Source organism: Squalius cephalus (assembly GCF_949319135.1).
Source record: "Squalius cephalus genome assembly, chromosome: 1".
Lineage (NCBI taxonomy): Eukaryota > Metazoa > Chordata > Actinopteri > Cypriniformes > Leuciscidae > Squalius > Squalius cephalus.
The window spans coordinates 38,618,020-38,644,640 of record NC_137122.1 but is presented as its reverse complement, the minus strand read 5'-3'; the positions used below and the strand labels follow the sequence as shown (position 1 = coordinate 38,644,640).

The window sequence follows — 26,621 nt, the reverse complement described above, 5'->3', positions numbered from 1 at the left end:
AGGTAGCCTACATATTTAATAAGAAACTTTCATGAAAAAAAAAATCATATAAACTTCAAGGATGTCATAGATGTCCATTTTAACTTACGTCTCATATTCAATAAAACTGATCTGCAACTGAACATCAGCAATGATCTTGATGAAAATGTCTCGTGAGTTGTATTACGAATGTGTTTATGATTGACGTATATGATGTGGAGTTGGGGGCAGCGCTACTGTCATTTCCACCGCCCGGCTCGTGTTTACGCAAGGCGCAGCACTGTATATAAAGCACTCGAGGTGCAGGCAGGACAGATCCGTGAGTGTAACTTCTTATTGCTGAGAGACCTCACAAAGATTCGGGAGACGCAAAAAGAAGATTGGAAAAAGAATCTTCAGAGTTCCAGTCCAGAGAAATAACTGCACCTAAACTCTTAAACTGCTGAAAGTAAGTTTTTATTGTGATCATCATTCTGCATGTGGAGGCGCCAAATCAGAAGTTACGTTACGTGCTAAATTTGACTTGAAGTGCTGTGGGAAATATAGGCATGATTGTTTTAATTAATGTTAGATTCATTAGGAGTTTGCTATTGCATATACAAAATATGTTTTCACAGTATATGTCATTTTTGTCAGTACGAGCACATTCAGCACCATGGACAGCAGACACAATTAGTCCAAGTTCATCATAGCCTACTACTTGTAATTATCTGCTAGGAAAAAGGCGCGATAGATTAGATTAACAGAACATTTTTTATTATTATTATTCGTAATTATTCCATCGTTTCACAAAAGTTGGTATCGTATGCTACGTAAACTAAAGTGATTCATTGCTTTATGCAGTTCAAACCGTCTTGATCTCAGCTGGTTTTTTTTGTTTTTTTTTTAACTTTCGATTGATTCTCAAATGATAATTCTGACAAATAATTCCGAATTTCAAAGAGATATTTTGTAAGTTTTTCCAATCGTGTTGACTGCAGTGTAGTCTATATACTATATATGCATTTCAAATACGCTTTCCCACCTGTTGTCGCTCCCTCACTTAGATCCATTCAGACGTTTTATAAAACGCTGGTTTATGCAAGGAAATTAAAGGCGAGTTGTATTTTTCAGATGGCTGTCATGCTGAAGCCCTGGACCGTCATCGCTACTCTCCTCTTCTGCGTGCTCCTGTGTCTCGGGACGCTTGTGGACGCCTATCCGCCTAAACCAGAGAATCCTGGAGACGACGCTGCTCCGGAGGAACTCGCCAAATATTACACCGCGCTAAGACACTACATCAACCTCATCACGAGACAACGGTGAGAAAGACACGCGCTGTATCATACAAACGCACCTGTAGCTATTACGTTTGCTTAAAATGTTCTTATTATCACCCGACCAGGTGACCATGATAAAAAAAAAAATCATTTCCCGTTAGTGTCAGTGCACCGTCTCCCATTAATACATCAGGACAAATGACTAAGTTCTGCAATATGATTCTGAAATTGCATTATGGTCCACTTTTCAGTAGCCAAAGGCTCTTCATATAACAAATCAGAGTGATAAAACCCAACAGATGCACCTCGGAGAAGCCTCAAAGATTGAATAGGGTTCTCATCTGTCATGGATTGATGTTTCTCTGCAGCCCTGTCCTATAGAGGACTACATTTATTTACATATTTATAGTCTAACAGGCCTTTGACATTTAGGACTATGAGCAACACATTCCAATAAAAACATTTACAGTAAATTATTTTCTCTCCCCACAATACACCTTTATTCCAGGGCTTCATACTCTGTTAGTCCACCAAAGAACCTAAAGTTTTGCCTGTATAAGAGGTCAAAAGGAAAATCTGTGATGCCTATCTGAGATAAAACAAACAGACGTGATGGTTCAAGCAGCTAAACCATGAGTATGTCACAGTCGTGACTACATTAAATGAATGTCGGCCACTTCACAAAGTATTGCCGATGTCCGTAACAGGGAGCAGGTGGGATTCTGTAGAGCTCATGTTTCAGAAATAGCTAGAACATTAGTTTAGTCTCAGACTCATTGATGTTGCTTGTAGGCATCTATTGAGGAGTAATCTGAGCATGAAATTGCTTTTTTATTCGAGTGCCAAACCAATGCACTTTTATCTTGTTTTCAGCATAGGCCTATTCATCTAGAAGATGCTGTTCTGAGAGTAAAACTACTCAATTGTCTCAGGTCCATATTCAAACTCTTCGCTCCATTTCCACTAAATGTTCTCTATAACTGACATTCGTGTTTTTTCTAAAGATATAGAGGCTTCATTCATATAATCTGTGAGATAAATGTCAGAGTCTATAGGTGACATGTCTCAAGCACATTCAGCTTTCAAGAAGTCAAAAAAACATCTAACTGCTAAATTAGATTCATAACGTCTGGGGTGAAAAGACAGTTTGTATTTATATCGGTGATTGGTGTCTGACAGATAAAGTGGGCTGACTAGTTCTTTTCACTTTCTGACACTTTCACACACCACAGTGAGCTCACTGTGTGAGCAATTTGAGTTCATTATTTCAGTACTGAAATGTTCCCAGCTAAGATACACGGATGGAGTGAAGTAATGAGGGAATAAATTGTCATATTTCTTACATGCAGGTATGGGAAAAGGTCCACTTCGGAAGACGTGATGGCAGAGCTGCTGTTCGGGGACGATACAGAGCGCAAACAGAGATCAAGGTGGGAGTCTTTTTTACTTTAGCTGCAATTTTAATGTTAATTGCTAATGGGCTTGTTAGTATACTTACAACAATAAAACAGATAAACCAAATTTTCCTGATTTACATGGTATTCTAAAGGTATTTTGGGTGAATGCAGTTTTTTTTTTTTTAAATCCTCCAGGAACTCAGTAACAAAGGGTGATAGGTTGTGTGTTAATGGGAAGAAGGACAACTCATGATTTTTTCACACCTGTTGAGGAATAAGGGGACAGATGGATCCCTGGCTTTCTTTCTCTCTGTCCGTCAGGAAGGGAGTGGGTTAGGGAACATGACGCACAGTGAATATTTGAGAGGCCTTGACATTTAACAGCCCTTATTAGGCCTCAAAATAAAAAGTCACACTGTGCTAGCTAATTGAAAACTGTAATAGACTGACAGAAATTGCAGCACAAATTAGAAGATGTAAAGATTTAAAGGTTAAATACTATCAGTGTAAACAATCGGAATAGGGAATAAACTATATTGATGTCAGTAAAAAAAAAAGAAAAAAAAGTTGATTGTTTATTTATTTTTTTACATTTGTCTCTTTCAGATATGATGACTCTTATATGTGGTGAAGTTCAGTGACTGTGTGTTCACTGTCCTGAGCTAAGCCCACCTGTGCCTCCCACAGAAAACCTCCAGACAATTAAATGAGAACATCAGACAACCTCGTCCACCTCTTTATTATACATCATCTTTTTTCTTTGGTGCGCACAGAACAAATATCATTAACAACTGTACATAATATATTATAATAGGAACTATCAATGGAAGTGTATATGTGTATACATCATTGTGTCATTCAGAAATTATGCTTTTTCGTTTGTACCATGTAAATTATTCTATGTGATTAAAAGTTTATTGGATGAATTTGGCTATTTATTTTGCTCTGGTGCTTTTTGAAAAGGCTGTACCAAAGACAAATGACAAGTTAGGTTTATTTTAAGTTTTTATTATTATTTAATATAATATAGTCTGATCGTAGTACATTTTCGAAATACCTAGTTGTTCTCTTTATGAGGTTATTTCTAAATGACCAGCAGATGTCCCTCCTGTAACATAAAATAAAACTCTTTTAGATTCCACACGTCAATAACATTTAGGCAAAATACCTAAATCCTATATTTTTCTCTTTTTACCACAAGTCATTGCTAACATCTCATTCTACAAAAACAACTGCTCAAACAATTTTTTTAACAGCAAAATGTATATGAATGACAAATAATAACACTTAGAGTCACTCTGTTTGGTAGGCCTAGTATTTATTTAATGACGTGATGGTCTCGACTTATTTTAAACACATTTAGCAGAATAAATGTTCACTGTTGAACCTGCAAATGCACATTACTCAACTGTATGCCACTGTTATGTAAATGAATGGAGAACATTTAAAGCGGGCTGTCGAGAACATTCTATTGTAAACGCGGCCCTATAGCTAAACATCGGCTGGGTGGGTCCCACCTTCTGAGACATTTGAGCGTTGCCCCTTTATGTGTACGCAATGACTAGATTCTGATTTGATGCTTTGTAGCGGGTTAGACACCTCTCTTAGAATCAAAACAACGCAACGAAGCTATACGGGAAAGGTTAGTATCTCTTTTTATTAGACAAATCATTTAAAAATTGCGTATTTTGTGAGTTGATGTAGCCCTCTAAACGTATATTCCATTGAGGGATACAAACCATATAGTTGTTTCATCTACTGTATAGTATAGTGTTGTCGTCTTATTGTTGTTAACGTTTCACTGTTAGGAGGGGGTGGGGGGTGATATTCATTGATATTCATTGGCATGATATTCTTTTATTCATCAAATTTAAGTGAAATGTGAATGCTAATTAGTGTAATTGAGGACTGCATCAGATATTTGTTGGTATCGCTTCTGTCCATATTGTTGGCGGTGAGTGAAATTCTTGAACCTATTTTTTTCCTTATCATCAGCACTTAGCCTATTTCACAGTTATTCACCAAATAACTGCAGGAGAACCTGTGATCAGGATGTAGAAATACACTTTCTAGTGCCTATGAATTGAGCTATAATTTATTAAGGATGTAACAAAGGTATAGGCTAAATAACTGAAACATTATTATGAAGAGCATCTTATTATGAGAGCTCTAAAAAGTAAAGGAGACATTATTATAGGCTGCAGCAATTAGTTCTGGTCCTCTAATGTGATTGGTCGAATTCCATGAAGTCGCATATTTATTATAACAGCTCTGGGACGTTTTACTAGCTGTGTCCGAAATCGCCCCTATATGTCCTTATATATTACACTTAATTTCTGGTCAGACATTTTGTAATTGTATTCGAAACCATAGTGGAGTTTGTTGCCTAGTTCACCTATTCAATATAATTTTTTTTTATTAAAGCACAAAGGAATAAAAACATGATAGTTGGTGGTGCTTTTATTTTGTGTCTGGTGACTGAAAACTTATTTATGATACCATTACACTAGCAGATTTAAAGCGTTAATGCCTATTATTATTTATGTGCTGTCAAAACCAGGTGATTAAATGCAGAGAATAATCTGGCATAGTCTCAGTTTCTTGTTATGGTTCCTTAAAGGGGACGCATATGTATTTGTCTGTGCTTGAGACAGATGGGCCATGCCTTTTTCTGGCTCAAAGGGAGCAGATGGAGAGCGTGGCTGCTTGTGATGTGGGCTGGACCAGACCAGGGTGTCATTAGCATGGGGGGCTCAGCGGGGTCTGCAGGAAGGATGGGAATGGAAGAGGTGGGGGCCTCAAGAGTTGCCAATACATGATAAATTCACCACCCCTCCCTTTTATAAAGGGCTAGAGGAAGACCCCCTCGTGCCTTCTCTCAGGGGATCTCACTCAGATGCTGAGTTTGCATTCACACCTAGCCAAAACACACTGGAGCAGTCTGATTGGTAATGAGATTGAAATGTGAGCTTGAGCATATCCCATGTTTGGCTGACAGCTCTCCATGGGAATTGACATCAACCATTAGTAGACCCTTCAGCTAAAGCCAGTCTGAGAGAGTTTCGGGCAGTTGACAGAGCGTTTTTTATTTTATTTATGGCTGTTTTTGGAGTTTAGGAGTAATTTTCAGATATTATTGCAAATCTAGTTAAATAATATTATATTGATGAATTATTTAAAAGATATGTTAAATACTAAATGTAATATATATATAAGCTAATACACAAGGCAAGCGAAAACATATCCATGATTTTTAGTCGATCAATGTAGTTTGCTTTGTTTTTGAGGTGTACTGTTTTAAAAAAAAAAATCTATTACTTTTAATCAATACCTGTTCTAAATGATTTAAAACCTTAAGAACACATATTTGTTACTTAAAAAAGAAAACGTTAACTGAAATACAATTAAATATTTTCATTTTTATTTAGTTTAACTTGATGTACTAAAATAACTAAAACTGAAAACAAAATAAAAATGAATAAAATCTGTATAGAAATATTGTAAAAAAAACTAAACATTTTTAACAAACAATGGCAAAACAAAGTTACTAAAACTTAAGCTAAAACGAAAATGAAAAAATAAATAAATATAAAACAATTCCAAAATATTCGTAAAAACTATAATAGTGTCTCAGATACTAAAATAACACTGATTTGGACTCTTGGAAAGAGCTAGCATCAATTATTTCCATATTATTCAGACATTTTAAGTGATTTATGGATCAAATATATATTGGGCCCGCTGTGTATTTTATATTTTATTATTTTTAAGTTTTGACATGATATTTTGCTTTGCTTTGTTTTTGGCCCAGCAACATTTATGCTAATATTTTGCTAACTGTGGTGTTTAATATTTAAAGTTTTAGAGGAGCAATTTATGTCCTGTTATTCTCAAGCTGTGTGCCTGTAGGTTAACAATAAAATCTGTTTGTTTTGTGTGGGTTAATAAAAGCGAGAAGATGGAGCCCTGAGGTGCTCTGTGATTAAAGATGGTAACTAGTGGACAATCAGAAATCAGAAGCGCTTGAGGCGTTCACAACACCTATATATTCAAAGAAAGCACAGCCAACACCCCTTAATAAAGACTGGTTTTTAACAAAGGAGTTGCTGGAAATGAGCTGAGTGAGACACTAGACTCCATTTAAATGAGTGTCTGTGTTTGCCTGAACTGAACTGAACTGAACTGAACTGAACTGACACTTTATCGCAGTATAGCAGCATCACTCTGAGCCTTGTCATGCTTGTGAATAAGCTGGAGTGTGAGAATGAAACGGAGGTGTGTGTGAAGTCTGACCTCTCCATCCCACCAGGACTGATCTCAGCTACATAAACAACAGATTCACACTAGCATCACACAGCCACATGATCAAAGATCCAATGTTTTGTGTTTTCTTCTTTAGATTATTAAAATAATTAAACTATGTATATTGCAATTATTAGAACCAAAATGTGGAAATGTTTTTCATAATTTCCTTAGCTTAAAAATGATTTTATTTCATGGCCCAGCAAAATCAATGTATTTTTATAAAGTGGATAGAATAAGTCATCAGTCATCAGAGTTCTTCCAGGAATTTATATTTACATATTTATATTTATGCATTTAGCACACACACACGCACACACGCACACGCACACGCACACACACACACACACACACACACACACACACACACACACACACACACACACACAGCTTGTCCATAAGCCATTTAAAATAAGCAATTTGTCCTAGCCAGCATTATTAATAGTGTACAATGTCAGGTTTATTAGAAAGCTAGACTAGGAAACAAGCTAGAGCAGAGGTGAAATGCAAAAAAATTTTTTTTTTTTTTTTTTTATTCCTAAAAGCAGAGTGTCAAAAGCGGGCTTATTTGACCTTGTTTATCCTCTACCTCATACATATAGAGAACTGACTGACTCTATATGAAGATATTTCAGGACTGTTCTGGTGTTATTTAAATGTGTCATGTTCAAAGTGTTTTCATCTCTGTCATCATTTACTCTCATGTCAATCCAAACCTTTACACAAAAGGAATTTTGAAGAATGTTGGTAACCAAACAGTTGTGGTACCAATTGACTTCCTTTGTATAGACAAGAAAGAAAAAAACACAGAGACATTTTTCAAAATATCTCCTTTAAAAAAAACAGAGGAAGTCATACAGGTTTGGAATGAAGGTGATTAATGATGACCGAATTTTCATTTTTGGTGAACTATCTGCATAATAAGCATTCAGATTCTTAAGTAAGACGTTCCGACTTCCTGGAATTCAGCTTCAATTCTGTGCGGTATGTTAGGCAGCTACTTTCCCCTTTAGGGAAGTAGGCTAGCCACTCAGCTCATAACCTACGTAACGTGGGGGGGGGGAAAAGGAATCGCTATAGCAACCACCTCCGTCATACAGTGTATGTGAAAATGGTTGCATGGGATTTTTGAGGAATATTTTTTCGTTCCCATAATTTGTGTTGAAATTCTCATAATGTTAGTAGAACGGTGTGTTGTTAATGTTCCAATGGGAAGATCTGTCTTTGACCTTAAGTAGTGAAGGCAGTGTAATCGTCTCTAGAGTAAACACGGCTAATTTATTGCCCTCTGTGTGCTGTATCAGTACATACATTCATTACAGTGCATCCTGTTTTGCAATATGATTGACAGTGCAGCTCCTGTTCGTGAGAAACACAACAGATGTCTAGACCAAGAAAATAATTGTTTGCCTTATAGTTTGATGAGGCGTGATGAGCTCTCTCTCTCTCTCTCTCTCTCTCTCTCTCTCTCTCTCTCTCTCTCTCTCTCTCTCTCTCTCTCTCTCTCTCTCTCTCTTTTTGAAAATGTAAAAAAGTTTTCTGTGAGAGTTGTGTTTACGGGTAGGGATAGGGTTAGGAGATACAATATACAGTTTGTACAGTATAAAAAAAAATATTATTTCTATGAAAATTCTCCATAAAACATTGACTCCCAACATGTGCATGCATGTGTGCGTGTGTGTGTGTGAGAGAGAGAGAGAGAGAGAGAGAGAGAGCAAATGAGAGGGAGAAAGAAGATCTTGCTTACTGGGATACCATTTACAGAGTTTCAGAGCAGGAACATATGGGAATCTATCTATCTATCTATCTATCTATCTATCTATCTATCTATCTATCTATCTATCTATCTATCTATCTATCTATCTATCTATCTATCTATCTGTCTGTCTGTCTGTCTGTCTGTCTGTCTGTCTGTCTGTCTGTCTGTCTCTCTGTCATAATGCATAAGCTATTTGACTATAATGACCAGCAGGCAGAACATTATCCTTCTAATTAGCAAATAAATGGACATGAAATATTGATTTGGTTGTTAGAAATTATTTTATTATATGGGAAGAAATGGAGTGGAGTTAATCTATTGCCTGGAACAACAGTCAATTATCCAGTTTAGTTAATTATACAGAAACAGTAGAATGCAGCGATTGACCAATCTGAAACAAGTATTCCAGAAAGCTGTATAATAAATACATATAAAACCTTTCAGTCTTACTCTCAGCGCTTCTGTCGCTCCCCCAGTCCATCTCCCCTCGCTCCTCCTGCGACTGGTGCACCTGCTCCCTGTCATTGTTTCATTTTGAGGACACGGCTGAATCTAAGCACCCCCCTAAAAACAGTTCATTCTCTCCCTCCCACCTCTCAACAGGCACACAAAGACTGCATGTCTCATTTTATTGTATATATCGCCATAGCAACTTAGCAAAGCTTACTAGTAAATGCCCCACTCTTTTACATTTATTTTTATTCCCCATATCTTCTTTGTTTGTACTTTATCCTCTAGTCCTAATGATGTAAAATATTAATGTTAAATCTCTCTCTCTCTGATGCTTTAGTTGCAGATTTCAAACATCATGCCTGTGGCAGCCACCGGCACAGAGCATGGTAAGTGTCATCATCTAAGAGTGTTTTTGGCCCTGTGGACTTTTATAAAATAACTCTTAAACTGTTCACACTGTCTCTAGTTTATTTGATGTGTCCAATAACAATGTTTAAAAGTGAACATACATGCATCACAGAAGATTTTTGTCACCTTTTCTAAACTGTTGTGAATATTTCCACCAGTGTCATTTCTATCACATTTCAAATTATGTATTTTGTTGCATAACTGCATTATGTGATGGAAATAATGGTGATGAAATGGCACTTTTTTTTCAACTCCTTTGTCTTGCTTATTTTAATGTCATAACTAGGAATTTGTCCATCCTAAATAGACCAAATAATTTTTTTTTTTGTTATTTTCCACACAAAGGATAAATGCATGATGAAATGCTTCCAGTGTTTTAATGTGTTGTTTTAATGTGTTGTTTTAACATTGTTTACAAATGTTGTTTTAATGTGATCTTCATATAGCAAAATGAAAAAAGTTTTGGTTATTTTTTTAATGAAAATCAACCCTTGGGAGATACCCCCCCAAAAAGATTTTTTTTTAAATGAATATCTAAAATGAACATCTAATATAAAAGTATTTATTTACAGCATATATGTATTTCTTTGCAATTCTTTGGACCCTAATGCAGATGGTTTAGCGTCAATACAGCACACTAGTGTTGTATTGTGCCTTTGGCATAAGCAGTAGCCACAACAGAGCTGTGGCTCTGTTCATTCAAAGAATTTGAAGTCGAGCCAAAACGGTACAGATCAAAATATGAATTACAGAATAGATGAAATACAAAATCAGTGAAGGTAGTTTAATTGTGGTGAAGATTTTCCTGGCGCTGTAAACATGGAGACACTTGTGCCAAAGATGGCTGGCACAGCAGGGAAACCCAGCTTTAGTGAGATCATGCCCTGCATCTTAAGAAAAATGCTTCTAAACAGTACCAAATTAGGGTTCTTTGGCTTGTAACAATAGCAGAACCCTTTCTGTTGCTAAATAGAACCCTTTTTATAAGGTTCCATGAAGAACCATGCTTTGAAAGTGTTATATAGGGCCTAATTTTAAACAATAGTTTATTGTAATTAATATTAGTATATTAGTATCTTCAAACTATAATTGTTAGTATTATATTATTTTTTATATATTATTTATTAATATGTTTTTTTAGTCCTTTATCTGCCTGGTCTTAGATTTTACATTAAATGTTGTGTCAATTAGGTACATTTATTTTTTTATTGACATGGCAAATTGTAGCAAAAATGACCTTGCTCTAACAACAGTTGATGTGATATAAAGTCATGGGATATCAAAAGTGATATAATATTTTTTGTTACTGTGTTTTAGGCATAAAATAATCATTAAAAAAAAGGTTTTTAACAATATGGATCATAAATTCAGTATCTCTGTTACTTTGTGGAGAGGAGAGAGATGAGTAGGAGCCTATATCCTTAACTGAACAGAGCTACTCACACTTACATGTTCTGTTAAACTTAAAAGAGAAAAAGACATGATTGGTAGGAAACCAGTTACAGTATTTAAAAACAAAAGTGACAAAATGTATTGACATTTTAAGAAATAATTAATTTACCTGTTGAGAGTGTGTTGACAGACTTTGTAGTTGTATCTGAGCTCCAGAAAAGCAGTAATGAGGAGGCTTTGACAGTTACAGATTTGAAAAACAAAAAGGCGGGAAAGAACCCTGAACTCTAACACAAAGAACCATTTCAGCATATAAAGGGTTCTTCAAGACGATACAGTTCTAAATAGAACTGTAAAAAACATTTTTTTTTTTTTTTAGAGTGTCCACTTGACATTTTCTTGCCCTGTAGTGTCTGCTAATACATACTGTGTGATTCTGAAGAAACTCATAGATTAAGGGTCTGTGATCTACCCTAAAAGGTCAGTCTTGTAGTGTAAACCCTCTACATCATATCATATACACTCCCAGTCAAATTTCAATAGTTAAAGGCATAGTTCAAGAAATCTTTCTTACTGGCCTGACAAAAATGTAGTGTTCTGGAAAAACTGTGGCAAATGTCTGGCAAAAAAAACAAAACGGATTCACTACAAATTCATATTTCATGTAGCCCTAACAGTTGAGCTGTACTTTTAAAAAAAAGACCTAATATCATCCATATGTGAATATATAATTATCTAACAGATTGTGAGTGTGTGTTTGATCAAACAGCACAGTATCTCATAAGCAGCTACATAATCATGTCTCTATCCCCCCCAGCAGTGCCGCAGATGCTGGACACACTGAGTGACAGCACCAGCTCTGCCACTGCCAATGACCTGGACCTCATCTTCCTCAAGGGTATCATGGAGAGCCCTGTGGTCAGTTTTCTTTCTGCATACAGTAGGGCAATTCCAGACCCAAAAGAAAACTGTTCATTATCCCACTTATTAAATGGCTGTTTGGGTATTGTAACATTGTACATTTTCTTTTTTCTTGTCATTTATGTATAATGCTTTGGCAATATTGTATGTAAATAAGTACTTTAAATTGAAATTTGAAAGTAACACACACACACACACACACACACACACACACACACAGTTGTCAAAAGAAATAGTAGCAAACTAATAATAGATGATTAATATGTTGTTTAAAACCTGAATTATCTCCCAGAGTGCAGAGAGTCTGGAGGAGACACGGCTGGAGGCCGTCAGGGACAATAATGTGGAGCTGGTGCAGGACATCCTGAGAGAGTTGAGCCCCTTTACACACCGCAGCAACACCGCCGCAGAGCTGTCACTCATTCTCAACCAGCCGCACTTCCAGGTACACAGCTGCAGCTCAACAAACCTGTGAAATGAAACGAGAGTAATACACTGTCTGTATTTATGTCTGACACACTATGCTTGTGATGATCAGTCTCTGTTGGAGACCCACGACTCTGTGGCCTCTCAGACGTGTGAGACTCCGCCCCCGAGCCCCTGCACTTTCATGGAGCCGCCCATCAACAGCGTACCCGTGCCAGCTGATGCCATCCGGATGGTGGGCATCCGCAAAGTGGCTGGAGAACACTTGGTGAGACCACATTCAGTGTATAATTTGTAGTAATGTTATATTAAATGATAATACTAATATTATATTAAACAAAAGGATTAAATAAAAATGTATGGTCATGCTCTAAAATATGAGATTATACATTATACAAAATGTCTGTAGTGAATATACGTTGTATATTAAAGGTATAGCGGAGGATTTTCCCGAATTTTAGAAAAGAACCGCCCTCTCCACTTTTTGAAAAAATGCACATGCGCAACACTGCACATACCTGCTCCCGAGAGGGAACGCCTATTAAACGTATGCACGAGCTAATCATAGCTTACATTAACTTTTACTAGCAGTGATTTTAAATGGATTTCTCCAAATAGCATGCCAAACTTTACCTGTCAAGTAGAAACTTCGCGACTGAGGCATCAGTGGGAAGCCCAACCTGTGTTTTGAGCGCACGCCATCGTGTGAATCGTGTGCACGAGCACGTACGATGGCCTTACGTAAACATATCACCAGAATGATTGACACTTAGGAGGACCAATAGTCCTGATGATCCACCTGGAAAAAGAAAATCCTCCGCTATACCTTTAATTAAATTATATAATTATATATTGTATTATCATATTTCCATATAATAATTAATATTATTCAGAGCACAGCATAATGATGGGATTACATTTAATTTATAGTAATACTCTGCTCTAAAACATGTGATTAATAAACATTATACAAATTTTCTGTAGTGAATATACATTGTATAGTAATTCAATTATTATAATTATTCATGATATTGTAATATTTACGTATCATAGTCATGTTATATTAAATTATAATACAAATATTATATTTTAGAGCAGAGCATAATGAAAGGACTAAACTAAATATGCTTATGCTTTGTTCCTAAATATGAGATTAATGCACATTATGTATTAAAAATAGATTTCATATAGAAAATTTCCATAGTAACAATTACATTGTATATTAATGTATATATTAAATAAATATATTTGCATTTAATAGTAATATTTTATTAAATTATAATATTATATTATAATACTAATATTATATTTTTGATCAGAGCATAACAATAGGATTAAATGAAATTCGTAGTTTTGCTTGCTCTAAAAATTAGAAAATATTAATATTTTATTGTTTAAAAATGTTTTACTCTAAAAATATTTATTATATGAAATTCTACAATGAATATACAGTTTTTGTTGGTATGCTAAATAGTAAATTAATATAAAAACGTCACGGTAAAGTCATGGAAATTCATTGCTCGAGTTCAAAATGTGCTTGCAGTGTTTTGACCACCAGTTTCTGACTTCATCTCATGTTGTTGTGTCAGGGTGTGACGTTCCGTATTGAGAACGGAGAGCTGGTGATTGCACGTATTCTCCACGGGGGGATGATCGACCAGCAGGGTCTGCTCCACGTGGGTGACATCATCAAAGAGGTGAATGGGAGAGAGGTGGGCGACGACCCTCGTGTGCTGCAGGAAATGCTGCAGGAGACCAGCGGCAGTGTGGTGCTCAAAATCCTTCCCAGCTACCAGGAGCCACATCCCCCGAGACAGGTACCATCCCCTCCCCCTAAATACAGAATGGGACACTGAGTGAGTCCCGTGAGTCGCTCTCAGTTAAAGCCAGATTTGTTTACTATGAGATCAGACAGGATCGTGAGCTGGAAGGTAGAAGCATGTTATAGACGGTCTCAGCAGCGTTCTACTATCCACCTCCTGATCTTATCATCTGTCCAGACTACATTTATATGGTTGTTTGATGGGGTGTATCATTTTAACTTTCAGTTGTAAACTATATTTCAGTCTGGATCACTCTCATCCTTGTCTCTACAGGTTTTTGTAAAGTGCCATTTTGATTATGACCCTGCCAATGACAACCTCATCCCTTGCAAGGAGGCGGGACTGATGTTCTTAAGTGGAGACATTCTGCAGATTGTGAACCAGGAAGATGTGAACTGGTGGCAGGTTGGTTGGTCAACTTTGGCCCTGTTTACACCTGCTATTAAGATGTGTTTTGGTCGATCACATCAAGTAGTCGAGGGAGACACATTCCCGTTTACACCTGGTATTTTAATCCGTCTCTTTTGTCCACTTTCAACCACTTCTGTCCTGATTTTTTCGAGGGGAGCCTCTATGGGCGGGTGTAAGGACTTTTTCAGATCTTTTGATCTAATAGATGAAAAAAGCTCATGCGATTTACATATAAACAGAAAAACTTACAGAGAGCAGCAGCTTTTGTTTCTGCTCTGATAGTCTCAAGTGCATGTTAGAAATCAGAAATTATGAGAGAACATTGTGCTTGGTATGTTTTTCATCTTCAAACCAAACTTGGGTTTAAATCCCGTCTGGCTAGCGCGCTTCAAATAATGTTTATACATTAGGTCAGTAGACAGAGAGTGTGATCTTTTGTGACTGTTCGATTGCATTCGACCACATGAGCATTTACACTACGAAAGCAATCCAGTCAAATGAGTTTTCGACTACCTCTGGAAGTGGACAAGCTCAAAACGTTTTAGACCCTGTTTACACCTGTATTTAGCGTTGTCCACTTGTGATCGGGTCATCAAAACGCATCTTAATACCAGGTGTTAACAGGGCCTTAGAAGCGCTACAATATTTTTGTGCTAAAATGACATGCCAGATAGTTTATTAACTTTTAAAGGACCTAAAGTCACATCTGCTTTTTATTTAAAATGTAAGATATCTCTTTAAAATTTCAGTCGAGGGAATTTCTAACAAACACACATAAAAATATGCTTGTTTATGATATAGAATAATTATACAACAATATTACCCTCTGAAAGCTGTACATTAGAGTCATATATCTCTTTGCAGGCACGTCATGTAGAGGGAGGCAGTGCTGGCCTGATTCCCAGTCAACTTCTGGAGGAGAAGAGGAAAGCTTTTGTGAAGAGAGATGTTGAGCTGTCACCAGCAGGTATAGAAATATATGGATTAATTAATTAATCATTTCAGAAACATTTCTGAAGGATCATGACACTGAAGACTGGCGTAATGGCTGCTGAAAATTCAGCTTTGACATCACAGGTATAAATTACATTTACAATTTATTTGAATAGAAAACAGTTATTTTAAATTGTAATAATATTTTACAGTTTTACTGTTTCCCTGTATTACCATATCTTCGATTAATAAAAAAAATCGTAATTACTCTGAACTTTTGACTGGTAGTCAGTTTTCTCTCTTCTCTCTTACGTTATATATTATTATTATTACAAAATTACAATTTATTCCTGTGATGGCAAAGCTGTATTTTCTGCATCATTACTCCAGTCTTCAATGTCACATGATCCTTCAGAAATCACTCTAATATGTTTATCTGCTGCTCAAGAAACATTATAAATGTCTTTTCTGTCAATTTTGATCAATTTAATGTGTCCTTGCTGAATAAAAGTATGAATTTCAACTGTTTTTAAATCTACCCTACTGAATGGTTGATTTGTGTATATTGCCCCCTGGTGGATTTAATATGAACCATTACTATGTCTAATCTAATCCAGTGCTTCTCAAAGTGTGGGGCAGATCAGCAGAAAAAGAAAAAGCAGAAAACAGCCAAGGCAACGGCGTTCTAGTGCATGAATAGCGGTTGCCTCTCTGCCTTTATAAACTTAAATTCCTCTGAACTTTTCTCCTTCAGACCAATGACTTCGCACCACTGCTTTAATCAAACATTCACACAGCAATGCAAACAGTAAAAGTGCAAACTTTAGTTAAGATTCGATAATGCTGTAAATGTTTTTATCTAAAAATAATATCATGTGTATTGCAGCCAATCTCTGCACTGGAATGGTTGGCAAGAAGAAGAAGAAAATGATGTACCTGACTACAAAAAATGCAGGTTAGGTTTTCTTTTTCTTCAAAAGCATATCTTGTGTCTTTTGACGCTCAACACTCAACAAACTTGGTATTGTTATGCGATTTATTATTTCTCTTTTATTCCCTGGAAGATTTTGACAGGCATGAGTTACTGATCTATGAGGAGGTTGCAAAAGTCCCTCCGTTTCGCAGGAAGACTCTGATTCTGATGGGTGCGCCTGGAGTGGGCCGACGAAGCCTGAAGAATAAGCTGCTAGTGTCAGACCCTCAGCACTACGGCACCACCATCCCCTGTGAGTCTTCTCGGGGTATATCGGGTGCAATTCTCCGTTTTAGGAGGGTTCAGACCAGGGCCATATGCAGGGTTTTAAAGAGGTCCCAAAATGAAGCTTGCTAGGGGAGTTCGGAGGCATGCATTTTAAGAATTAAAAAAATATAATAATAACAGTTATGCCTAATGTGATAAAAATGTATTTGTTAATGTTTCTTGTCTCGTCACATTGCCAGTCACGAATTACTAGGCCTATTTTCAATTCAAAATGGTGAAATTAGACACAAGTTTATTAGTTAGCATCCCTGTCAGTCGTTTAACATTTCTACCGTAAACCGGTTTCAAATATTAAATGTTTCGTTTAGCTACTCATTCTTATCTCGCACTTTAAGCTTCGGTCTGTAATTCTTGCTCAGCCACTTCTGTGAACATAAAGCCCGTCTACTTTCATTTGTACAGGCAAGTATTCGAGACTCTACTGTAAGCTGCTGTTTGAACGGGACATCCCGTGTGAATGTAGTATTCCCTTTAGTGTGAGAATTAGTTTGCACTAATCTGTTAATAAACAGATAATAAAGAATTATCTGATGTCCACTCGGTTGTTCTTGTATCAATGTCCGCAGACACCTCTAGGAAGCTCAAATCAGCAGACCGAGAGAATATGATGTATGCCTTCACATCCCGGAGTAAGATGGAAGCTGATATTAAAGCTGGTCACTATCTTGAACATGGTGAATATGATGGTAACCTCTACGGGACCAAGATCGACTCCATCCATGAAGTAGTGGAGGCTGGACGCATCTGCATCCTGGACGTCAACCCACAGGTAAGGGTCCTCTGACTTTCTAAACATTGATGAGATTCGATAAACTATTACAGATAAAAGTTCTTTGTTGGCATTGCTAGTTCCACGAAGAACCTCCATGGAATCTTTCCATTGCACAAAAGGTTCTTTACAGTGGTGAAAGGTTCATTTGATTATTCAAATATTCTTCATTCTAAAAAGAAAACGGTTCTTTTAAACCCTAAATGGTTCTTCCATAAACTTTTTTTGGAACCTTTATGATGCTGTTTTGTAGTAGGTCATGAAAACCAGGTTTTGATTCTGATTTTTTTTTCCATAGTCCCTAAAAGTCCTCAGGACATCAGAGTTTTTGCCGTATGTGGTGTTCATCAAAGCCCCTGAGTTTGAGGTGCTTAAGACCATAAACAGATCTGGGATTGAGGCAGGAGTGGCGACCAAACTACGAACAGTAAGTCCCACAGTAGCTGTTTACTAAACTTGGTTCTCATAAAAAATCCTAAAAATGTCTCTTTTTAACAGGACGCAGAGCTAAAGAGGACAGTGGATGAGAGCGCCAAGATTGAAAGGGTGTACGGGCACTACTTCGACCTCACCATAGTGAACGACGATTTGGAACAGGCGTACAGGACCCTCAAATCCTCCTTAGAGCAGTTAAAGGGAGCTCAGCAGTGGGTTCCGGTTGGGTGGGTCTTTTAGAGCTCACTATAGCAGCTATTGTTTCATGTGACACTTTATATCAGGGCTACCTGGTTTATATCATCAACCTCGTACCAAGACTGATCAGAGAGATCTCTTCTATGAGTGCAGGTGTGAGTGTGTCTGTGAAATCACCATCTACCCTCTCCGAACACATCCTGATACAAACCTCAAAACCAGAATATCTTGTGTCAGAATTTAGCCAGTCTTTGTCGCAAAATCTTTTTGTTTACAGCATGAGTATTTACATTTCTGTTCAAACACATTTTGAAAGTAAAGATTCATTTTTGAATTTTACATACAAAAAATCTTAGTCTTAATCTTTTTTTTTTTTTTTTTTGTCCAGTAAAAATAATCCCTCAAAGAATATTTAAGGGTAAGATAAATTTACTTCAGACACAACATTGCGTAAGATAAAACTATATTTTGTAGAATATATCTTTAATTAATCATTAATATGATACCCCATTAGCAAATAGTTTTTTGTTATTTTAAGCATAAACTCAAAATTTTGTTAGATTTATGTTTAAACCAATTTTTTTTAATATAAACAATATATTCAATATATGAACTTCTGTTCAAAAGTTTCGATTTTTTTTTAAAGAAATAAATTTTATTCTGCAAGAATGCATTAAGTTGGTTCAAAGTAACAGTAAAAACATCTATAATGTTACATACGATTTCTGTTTCAAATAAATGCTGTTCTTTTAAATTTTCTATTCATCAAATAATACAAAAAAATGTATCAATGTTTCCACAAAAATATTTAAACTGTAATAACATTTTCAATATTACTCTTTCTACTGTATTTTTACCAAATGAATTCAGCCTTGATGAGCATAATAGGCTACTTTCAAAACTAAAATGTTCAAAGGTTTGAACGATATATATATTCTCTGAAAAGAAGTCTTTTGCAGATTTGCAACTGAAGTAAATTTATCAAGTTATGTTTTTTTGCAATCCACTGGTTAGTGTACATTAATTCTGATGACATAGATGGTAGATGATTGGACAGTGTTTCATCTCTGAATTATATTTTTTATTATAAGGTTCTATTTTGCTTCAGCTCCTGTTGTTGTGTCAGGCACATGACTTTTGTACAGTTTGTTTCTTAAACATCCACATTACAGTACTTTTTTAAAATGTTGGGCAGGAATATATAGAAATGTGATCCTATTTAGACACACTGATAGGAGCATGAGAAATCGAATCAGCAGGCAGATCATATTTATAATAATATAATACTGGGCAGAAGGTGTCACTGAATGCAGTCGTGTATCGATTTCAGATGGTTGTTTTTGTAGATTTGTTCACCATATCAACCATATTCAGCTATATTTACATATACTACATAAAAATGTGGCAATAATAATTTGTTTGAAAAAGTTGAAAGGACCAAACATCAGGTTTACACCCTAATTAGAAATGAATCTGTGAATTGAAAGCAAGAACAGTGCTAGAGCATGACATCAAGACCTTTATGTTGATATCTATGAGGATGCTGTCGGTGTAAAATGTTGTCACTGCATGTATCTGTGTATCTGATCTTATTCACTGAAAACATTGTTGCATATTTATTATAATGCTGTATATGCTTATTGGATGACAATGTCTCTTTTTCTTACAGGCAAACCCTCTCTAATTTTTTATTATGAACAAACATAATTCAAGTGCTAATTAATATTCACCAATTACCATTCATGCTAATGGTATTTGGTTTGAATTCTGGCAGCTATTATTTATTTATTGTTTTTTTATTGTTTATATCTAGGTGTAAGGTATTTGGATTTTAGTTTTGATATTGATATTACATTTTCTACATATCAGATAATGGTATAAGCTAGAGGCAGATACTGTATAGTCATGTTTCACTTGCAAAATCAGTGTATGATTAGAATAACACTGTGTAAATTGCCTGATTTCTGAAATAAAATGTTTGGGGAAATAATGTGTGAAAAAAATTAATGACTAATGCATGACTTTTCCATCAAAATCCCCCCAAAATATTGACAGCACCTTTTTTTTTTATACACCTATTGGCTTAAATCTGTAATGCTGATGGATGAACTTTGTCTACATTGACACTAACATACAGGCAAGAATCAGATATCATTCTGAATAATAAGGATTATCATCTTCAGGAAATTACAGAGGTAATCACTTATTTTCAACCAAATATGACCTAGTGAAGGATTTTAGATTTACTTTGATTAGTGCCATTGTGGTAGGGGAGACTGGGGCTGGCTGTAACACAGGGAGAGTTGTAACACCATCAGTTCCACCAATTAGGGATAAAAAAAATGAGTCATGTGATCACTTCAGTATTTTCCTACTTCCTACCCGATCCATCATGGTGATTGTCAAGGCTGGAAACAGGCACATGCAGAATGTATAGAGAAAAAACTATATGATTTTGAGGTCAAAAAGTAAAATCTTTGACCAAGACTATATTTTGTTTAGTATCTGTACTATTGCAGATAAAACTGTATGACTTATATTAGATTAAACAGTAGTTGCTTAGGCAATATGTGATGCATTTCCCCCCTGCTACTTTCAAACCACTATGCTAATACAGCTAGCTAAACATTGGCTGACGGGTGTGTAACACTTATTTAAAAAGTGTTACAACCACCCCCTTACTAAGAATATAACTAATAATTTTCTTGATTTTAATGGTTTTAAAGTATAACTAGGGCATGGAAAAAAGAAAGACTGACAAGTCTTGTTCTAGTAGACAAATGTTATTGAGAGAGAGAGACATTCTTTTTTTATTTCAATAAATCTGTTTTTGAACAATATTGGTATGGCATCCATTTTTACTTCTTTTGTCTAACTGTTACAACTTACCCCAGCATGTATTACAACCTACCCCGGTGGTGGGGTAGGTTGTAACAAAGGAACACCATGTATTTGACATCAACTCTTGTAGTAGAGGGCTGAATTGGTTCCATTTGTAGTGAACAAATGTGGGTAGCCTATTTTGTATAAAAGTTTGAGAACTCAAGCTAAAAAATTCAGCGAGTTATAAGTGCTGAAGCAAAAAGTGTTACAACCATCCCCGGTCTCTATTTCTGCAAGTCCCTGTCGTTTTCTGGCTTTAAGTGCTTCTGTCACTCATTGCTAAATTTCACTAAAATAGCACATCCATAATTATCCTGAATTATCAGAATTATCCTGGCGTAAATGTACATGTGGGAATAACTCCTATTGTCTGTGATAGAGTTAATGCATTGTGTTTTTCTGTCTGCAAGTGAGACATTTAGTGAACTGACTAATCTAGCTTAAATTCAGGTCAGCTCATTTTTATTTTTTATTTATCACAATCACATTTTCCAGCCCTAAATTGTCTAATTTTCTGATGATTTTGTTTTGATGAGTTTCACCACCAGAGGACGTGATGGGAAGTTCGGATCATTTTACTGACTCTCTTGTTCGATCTCGTTCATCAAAATGAACAAATCTTTTTTCGAGTCATTTCGTTCATTTAAGGGGCTTTAAACAGGCAAATTCCTCGAACACATCCACCTACGCAGTCTTTATCATATTCTGAATTAAGAAATCATTATAATGCAGTCAAAAATAATTTACAGGTAACATAAATAATTACTTTACCTTCCTAGTCTTTCGTTCATTTGTCACGTGACAGACGCAATGAACAATGGATCGTTCATTTTTATTTTTTATTTTTTTTAATAATTTTATTGAAAACATTATATAAACAGTCACAATATAAAACGAATAAACAAAAAAAGAGACAGGGGTATAATTAATCAGATTTTTTTTTTTTACATATTAAAGGAAAAGATTAAAAGATTTACATATTTCAATTGTTTTTAAAGCCTTCTTGTTACATGAGTCAGAGATAGTCCCAAAGTAATGTTGTACTTCAGTAATCAAAACATAGAAAAGTGGTTTCTGACCTGAAAATTTACATTTATGTATATAAAATTTTGTTAACAAAAAAAGAAGATTAATTAAGAATATTTTGTTTTTGTGTAATTGCTCATTTTTCCAATTAACAATTCCAAACAAAACATTTTCCCAAAGTAGAGAGAAATCCTTATCAATGTTTTCAATAACAAAACGGGAAAAGTCTTTCCATAACAATTTAGAATAATGGCAAAGCCAAAACAAATGCACTATAGTCTCTGGGTGCTGTCCACAAAAATAATTAACATCTACCTTGAATTTCTTTAAGAAAGTATTAACGGGATATACACGATGGATAATTCGAAAGGAAATTTCTCTTATCTTATTAGTAATTAAGTATCTATTTGGAGTTAGCCAGACTTTTTTCCAGACAATATTGGGAAGAAAAGCATTCCAATAAACTGTGACATTTGGAATAGAAACATATTCATTAAGAAATAATTGACGTATTGATCTGTTAGAAGAAGAGGATGAAAAGCAATATTTCCCCACCACTGTAACTTTAGGATCTAAAGGAGGTAAAGAAGAGAGGTAGGGGATATGTTGAAACAGTCTAATAACTCCAGATGGTATGGCATCAAAAACAATAGCAAATTCTTTAGGGGTAATGGGAATGTTAAAACGATTAAGAAATTCTTCATAATTTAATAAATGGCCATGTGCATTAAACAACTGACTTACAAGCAAAATATCAGGCTCAACCCAGCGCTGGAAGAAAAGAGATTTGTTTTTATACAGAATATCACGGTAATTCCATATAAAATATTTATGAGGAGAAAAGTTGTGCTTGTATATCAGAGACCAGGCAAGAAGGATCTGCTTATGAAATTTAGATAATTTAGCTGGTATTTTTTCAACATTATAATTACAAAGCAATAAAAAATTAAAACCACCAAATTTGGAGAAAATATAATGAGGGATGAAGTTCCAAACAGAGGTAGGATTTTTGAGAAAATTTTTGGCCCAATTAATTTTAAGGGTATTATTGAATGTACAAAAGCCTAACATATTGAGGCCACCATCTAAATAAGAATTTAAAACAACAGATTTCTTTATATATTGTATGCCATTTTTCCATATGAATTTAAATAACATTTTGTCAATACTTTTGATAGTGTTGTTATCCACATGGAGCGACTGAGCAGCATATGAAAGTCTGGAGATGTAGCCATAAATTAAATTTTCTTTGGGTTGAACGGATCGTTCATGACCGACTCGCGATACGGTACAATGACGTAACTCTCTGCTTAACTTACCGTAGTATGACGTATCGTTGAAGAAGTCAACTAGCTCGTCACGACTGTTTCCGTAATCGTAGGGTCGTAGGGTTTATTTCCAGACTAAATTAGGCTTGTTCTGACGTAGGCTACTAGAAAGCACGTAGTACGGTGGCCCAGTAGCCTAGTGCACAACACAACGAAATTTAAAAAGCAAACGTGTTGTACATTCTCCGTTGTTTTGTGGTTCATTTCCATTGTGTTGTGGATTCATTTTTGTTGTGTTGTGAACTAATGTTTGCTTTTTAAATTTCGTTGTGTTGTGCACTACTGGGCCACCGTACGTATGCACATCAAAATTATAAGTAGGCTACATAGCAAAAATGTAAAAATGACATACAACGAAATAATAAAGACAGCAAAGCATCACATATGGGTTCTAGCCTGTATATAGAAAAAAAAAGAAAAACAGAACAGAACATAATAGAAAACTAATGAAATAAATTAAAAAGTTGAAACTAGTTTATTGTCTTAGCTTTAAAGGAGACATATCATGCTTTTAAATCGTTCCTTTTTACATATAAATCATACATTTGTAGTCTATATAAATCGGAACTGCAATGCTTGGGTCTGAATTCCTCATTATTATAGCTCCTCAGACCCCTTTTCTACCCCTTTTCTGATGTGCATCTGAGAGCAACTCGTTTTGGTGCGGTCTCTTTAAATACAATTGAGACACTTCATATCCCGCCCCCTCTCCAGGATGCAGAAGTTCAACTCCACCCCGTTCGGCCATTTTTGTAGTTTGATAGCAGAGATACGATTATCTAGCGGCACATAAACTTTTTATTCACACGTTATTAACAAAATGTCAACAACGGAAGACTTGTCCAGCCAGCCTTACATGTTCGAGCCAGAGTCGGAGCCGGAGCGAGATGAAAATGAAGACGACGATCCTGCAGAACAACGTCTTCATATGGATGTATCGCAATGGTGTGTTACTGTATTTACACATGAAACTTTGGTCTTCCGACCTTTTACCACCGTGTCGATTTATTTTGATTAATATGTGCGAGGGAGAGAGAGCAAGACAGCGTTTAGTTTGAAGACGGTGTCTTGTTTACATTTTCGCCTGACTCCGAAGAGAGAGAGAGTGCGTGCGCACGACCGGGTCTCTCTCTCTCTGCTCGTTCTTTCAGTTAAACATGCGCCCTGTCACAAGCGTGTGGGTTACTACATCCAACAACCGAACATTTGAACTTACCCTCTCGTAACTTCTGCATCTTTTAGCTTGGACTACAAAATTGCAGCGAGAAATAAAAATGGCGGATTGCTCGAAGTGTTGGGCCGGAAGTCAATGTCCTTATTTGGCAGTTCCGCTGCAAATACTGTGACGTAATAGTTCACAAAACGTCATAGATAACAGAAAAATCGGAACAGGTTGAAAAATAAGGCCAAAACAGAATATAAAGATATCAACGAAGCACCTGAAGAGAATAATTTCAACTTTTCTGTACTTCTAAACACTCCAAATATACAACAAAATGCATTTAAGGGCTAAAAAAGTGGATTTAGCATGATATGTCCCCTTTAAGATTCTTAGATGATGACATGCTTTGGATCGGTGCTTTAAATCTCTTGACAAACTAAAAGATGCAAACGTCATTTATTCTAAATAAAATATAGAGATACTGAATGTCAGCTTGCTTATTTGGCTCAAGATAAGGATTTATTAAGTCCACATGCCATGCAAACAAAAAAAAACTATGCTTCTATCCACAGGTCGAGAGCTGCCGTTCCAACCACACAACTTTGCGATGCTGTTTGATAGTATGTGTTGGAAATAAGGTTTCGGGAAACACCGACTCGTTGCTGATAACGACTGAACTTGACCATAGTTGGCTAACGATGCTTTCGGGAAACACACCCCAGAGAGGTGGAGCTGGACGTCATTTGACTCTGCAGTGAGCACCATTTGAGCAGTGCATGGGTAGACATTTTGTCCAACTTGAGACAGCGCCGACGCCCGTCACTGTGATGTGTGGCGTCAAAGTACCGCGAGAGAAATTCGAGAGCAGACGGCTGACTAAGCCGGTTCAGCTTCTCACGAGCTCTGATAACGACACAGCTGTTTCGCAATTGGCTGGATTCACTGTATGTTTATTCTGAAACCTTCAGTTCCACTATCTGTATTTTTATAACAGTAAAAGCTCTTTTCATGTGACAAAAACAGTTTCAAAAACTGATAAAAAATGTAGACCCCACTGGCTGCGTTCACGCCATGTCATAATGACATTGTGAGATGACAACACGTGACGTTCTACGTATGGAGCTGCTCACGTCCTCAGACTCGGAATTATGCGGGTCTATTGCAACACTATCAAACTAAACGAATCAGCAGAGGTCAGGTGTACAGAGGTCAGGGCTCTTCCGAGTTTACACGTTAACGCTTTTACAAGCGTTTTTACGTAATTACGCTAATTACAACATACTTTGAATGGAAGGCTTTTTATGTGCTTTTCTTGGAAAAACGTCTCTGAATGAAATCAGCACAGGGAAGAGATCAAACTAAATACGATAAATACAACAAAAAAATAAAAAAAATGAATTAGCTCTAAATCCTCTTCACAGCTCGGTCTCAATATGAATGTGAAATCTAAGTGTAAAAAACACTTCTCGCTTAAACTCTCTTATGCAAGTGATAGGCCTTATGTGTGTTTACACCTCATTACATGTTACCAGCAGTGATGTAAACTCCCCTCACTAACTTGTTTTATCTTCCCGCACATTTGGAGATGACAACACAGCTTATTCCGATAGGGGGGTGACTTCTTAAGTAACCTGTAGAATTGCAGATGCTATTTGAAAGCAGAAACCGTTGAAATGACCGACTGTTTATTAAGAAAAGTTAATTCATTCTGAAAGCAAGTCCTTCTTTTCAGCAGGTCAAGTTTTCAGCCATTTAATTTTAATGTCCCGATGGGTCTGAGAAAACAGAGAGAGACCATGAATAAAATCGCCTCACTGAATCCATTCTTCCTTTTGTAAATGCAGTATACTTTCTCCATTCACTTAAATGTCACAGTTATTTTATCCGTTAAACTACAAGCAAATGGGAAAAAAGCTAGCTTTTTATGTGTTTCTGCAGGTCATTTCCTGGTTGTCTTACATGATTCAACATTTTATGGCAGAACAGTGTCATTTCTGAGAATATTTTAGTCATATAGTATTATGACATGGGCGTGTTTTATGTTTTTGTTTCCACTCACTTAAGACACTATGCACAAGGACTAGCTGTTTAGACCT

The 26,621-nt window shown here is 36.1% G+C and overlaps 2 protein-coding genes across 2 annotated transcripts; both read left to right on the top strand.

Moving 5' to 3' along the window:
• The first annotated feature begins 253 nt into the window (after window positions 1–253).
• Window positions 254–3,559, top strand: pyya (peptide YYa). The gene is made up of 4 exons (XM_079892219.1): window positions 254–427; window positions 1,093–1,280; window positions 2,588–2,668; window positions 3,242–3,559. The coding sequence occupies exons 2-4, from the start codon at window positions 1,093–1,095 to the stop codon at window positions 3,264–3,266; spliced, it is 294 nt and encodes a 97-aa protein (XP_079748345.1). The 5' UTR covers window positions 254–427; the 3' UTR covers window positions 3,267–3,559.
• Window positions 3,560–4,202: 643 nt separating this feature from the next.
• Window positions 4,203–20,110, top strand: mpp2a (MAGUK p55 scaffold protein 2a). The gene is made up of 13 exons (XM_079865216.1): window positions 4,203–4,277; window positions 9,487–9,535; window positions 11,767–11,867; window positions 12,163–12,315; window positions 12,409–12,564; window positions 13,886–14,113; window positions 14,393–14,524; window positions 15,395–15,497; window positions 16,350–16,418; window positions 16,528–16,689; window positions 17,291–17,493; window positions 17,792–17,920; window positions 17,992–20,110. Exons 1-13 carry the CDS (start codon window positions 4,212–4,214, stop codon window positions 18,166–18,168), a joined length of 1,728 nt encoding a protein of 575 aa, XP_079721342.1. The 5' UTR covers window positions 4,203–4,211; the 3' UTR covers window positions 18,169–20,110.
• The last annotated feature ends 6,511 nt before the right edge of the window (window positions 20,111–26,621 follow it).

Excerpts from the sequence above, each read along its gene's own strand:
- pyya (XM_079892219.1), top strand. The coding sequence starts at position 1,093 with ATGGCTGTCATGCTGAAGCCCTGGACCGTCATCGCTACTCTCCTCTTC. Across the intron at positions 1,281-2,587 it reads AACCTCATCACGAGACAACG|GTATGGGAAAAGGTCCACTT; the intron begins GTGAGAAAGACA and ends TCTTACATGCAG. Across the intron at positions 2,669-3,241 it reads GAGCGCAAACAGAGATCAAG|ATATGATGACTCTTATATGT; the intron begins GTGGGAGTCTTT and ends TGTCTCTTTCAG.
- mpp2a (XM_079865216.1), top strand. The coding sequence starts at position 4,212 with ATGCTTTGTAGCGGGTTAGACACCTCTCTTAGAATCAAAACAACGCAA. Across the intron at positions 9,536-11,766 it reads AGCCACCGGCACAGAGCATG|CAGTGCCGCAGATGCTGGAC; the intron begins GTAAGTGTCATC and ends TATCCCCCCCAG. Across the intron at positions 12,316-12,408 it reads TCAACCAGCCGCACTTCCAG|TCTCTGTTGGAGACCCACGA; the intron begins GTACACAGCTGC and ends TGTGATGATCAG.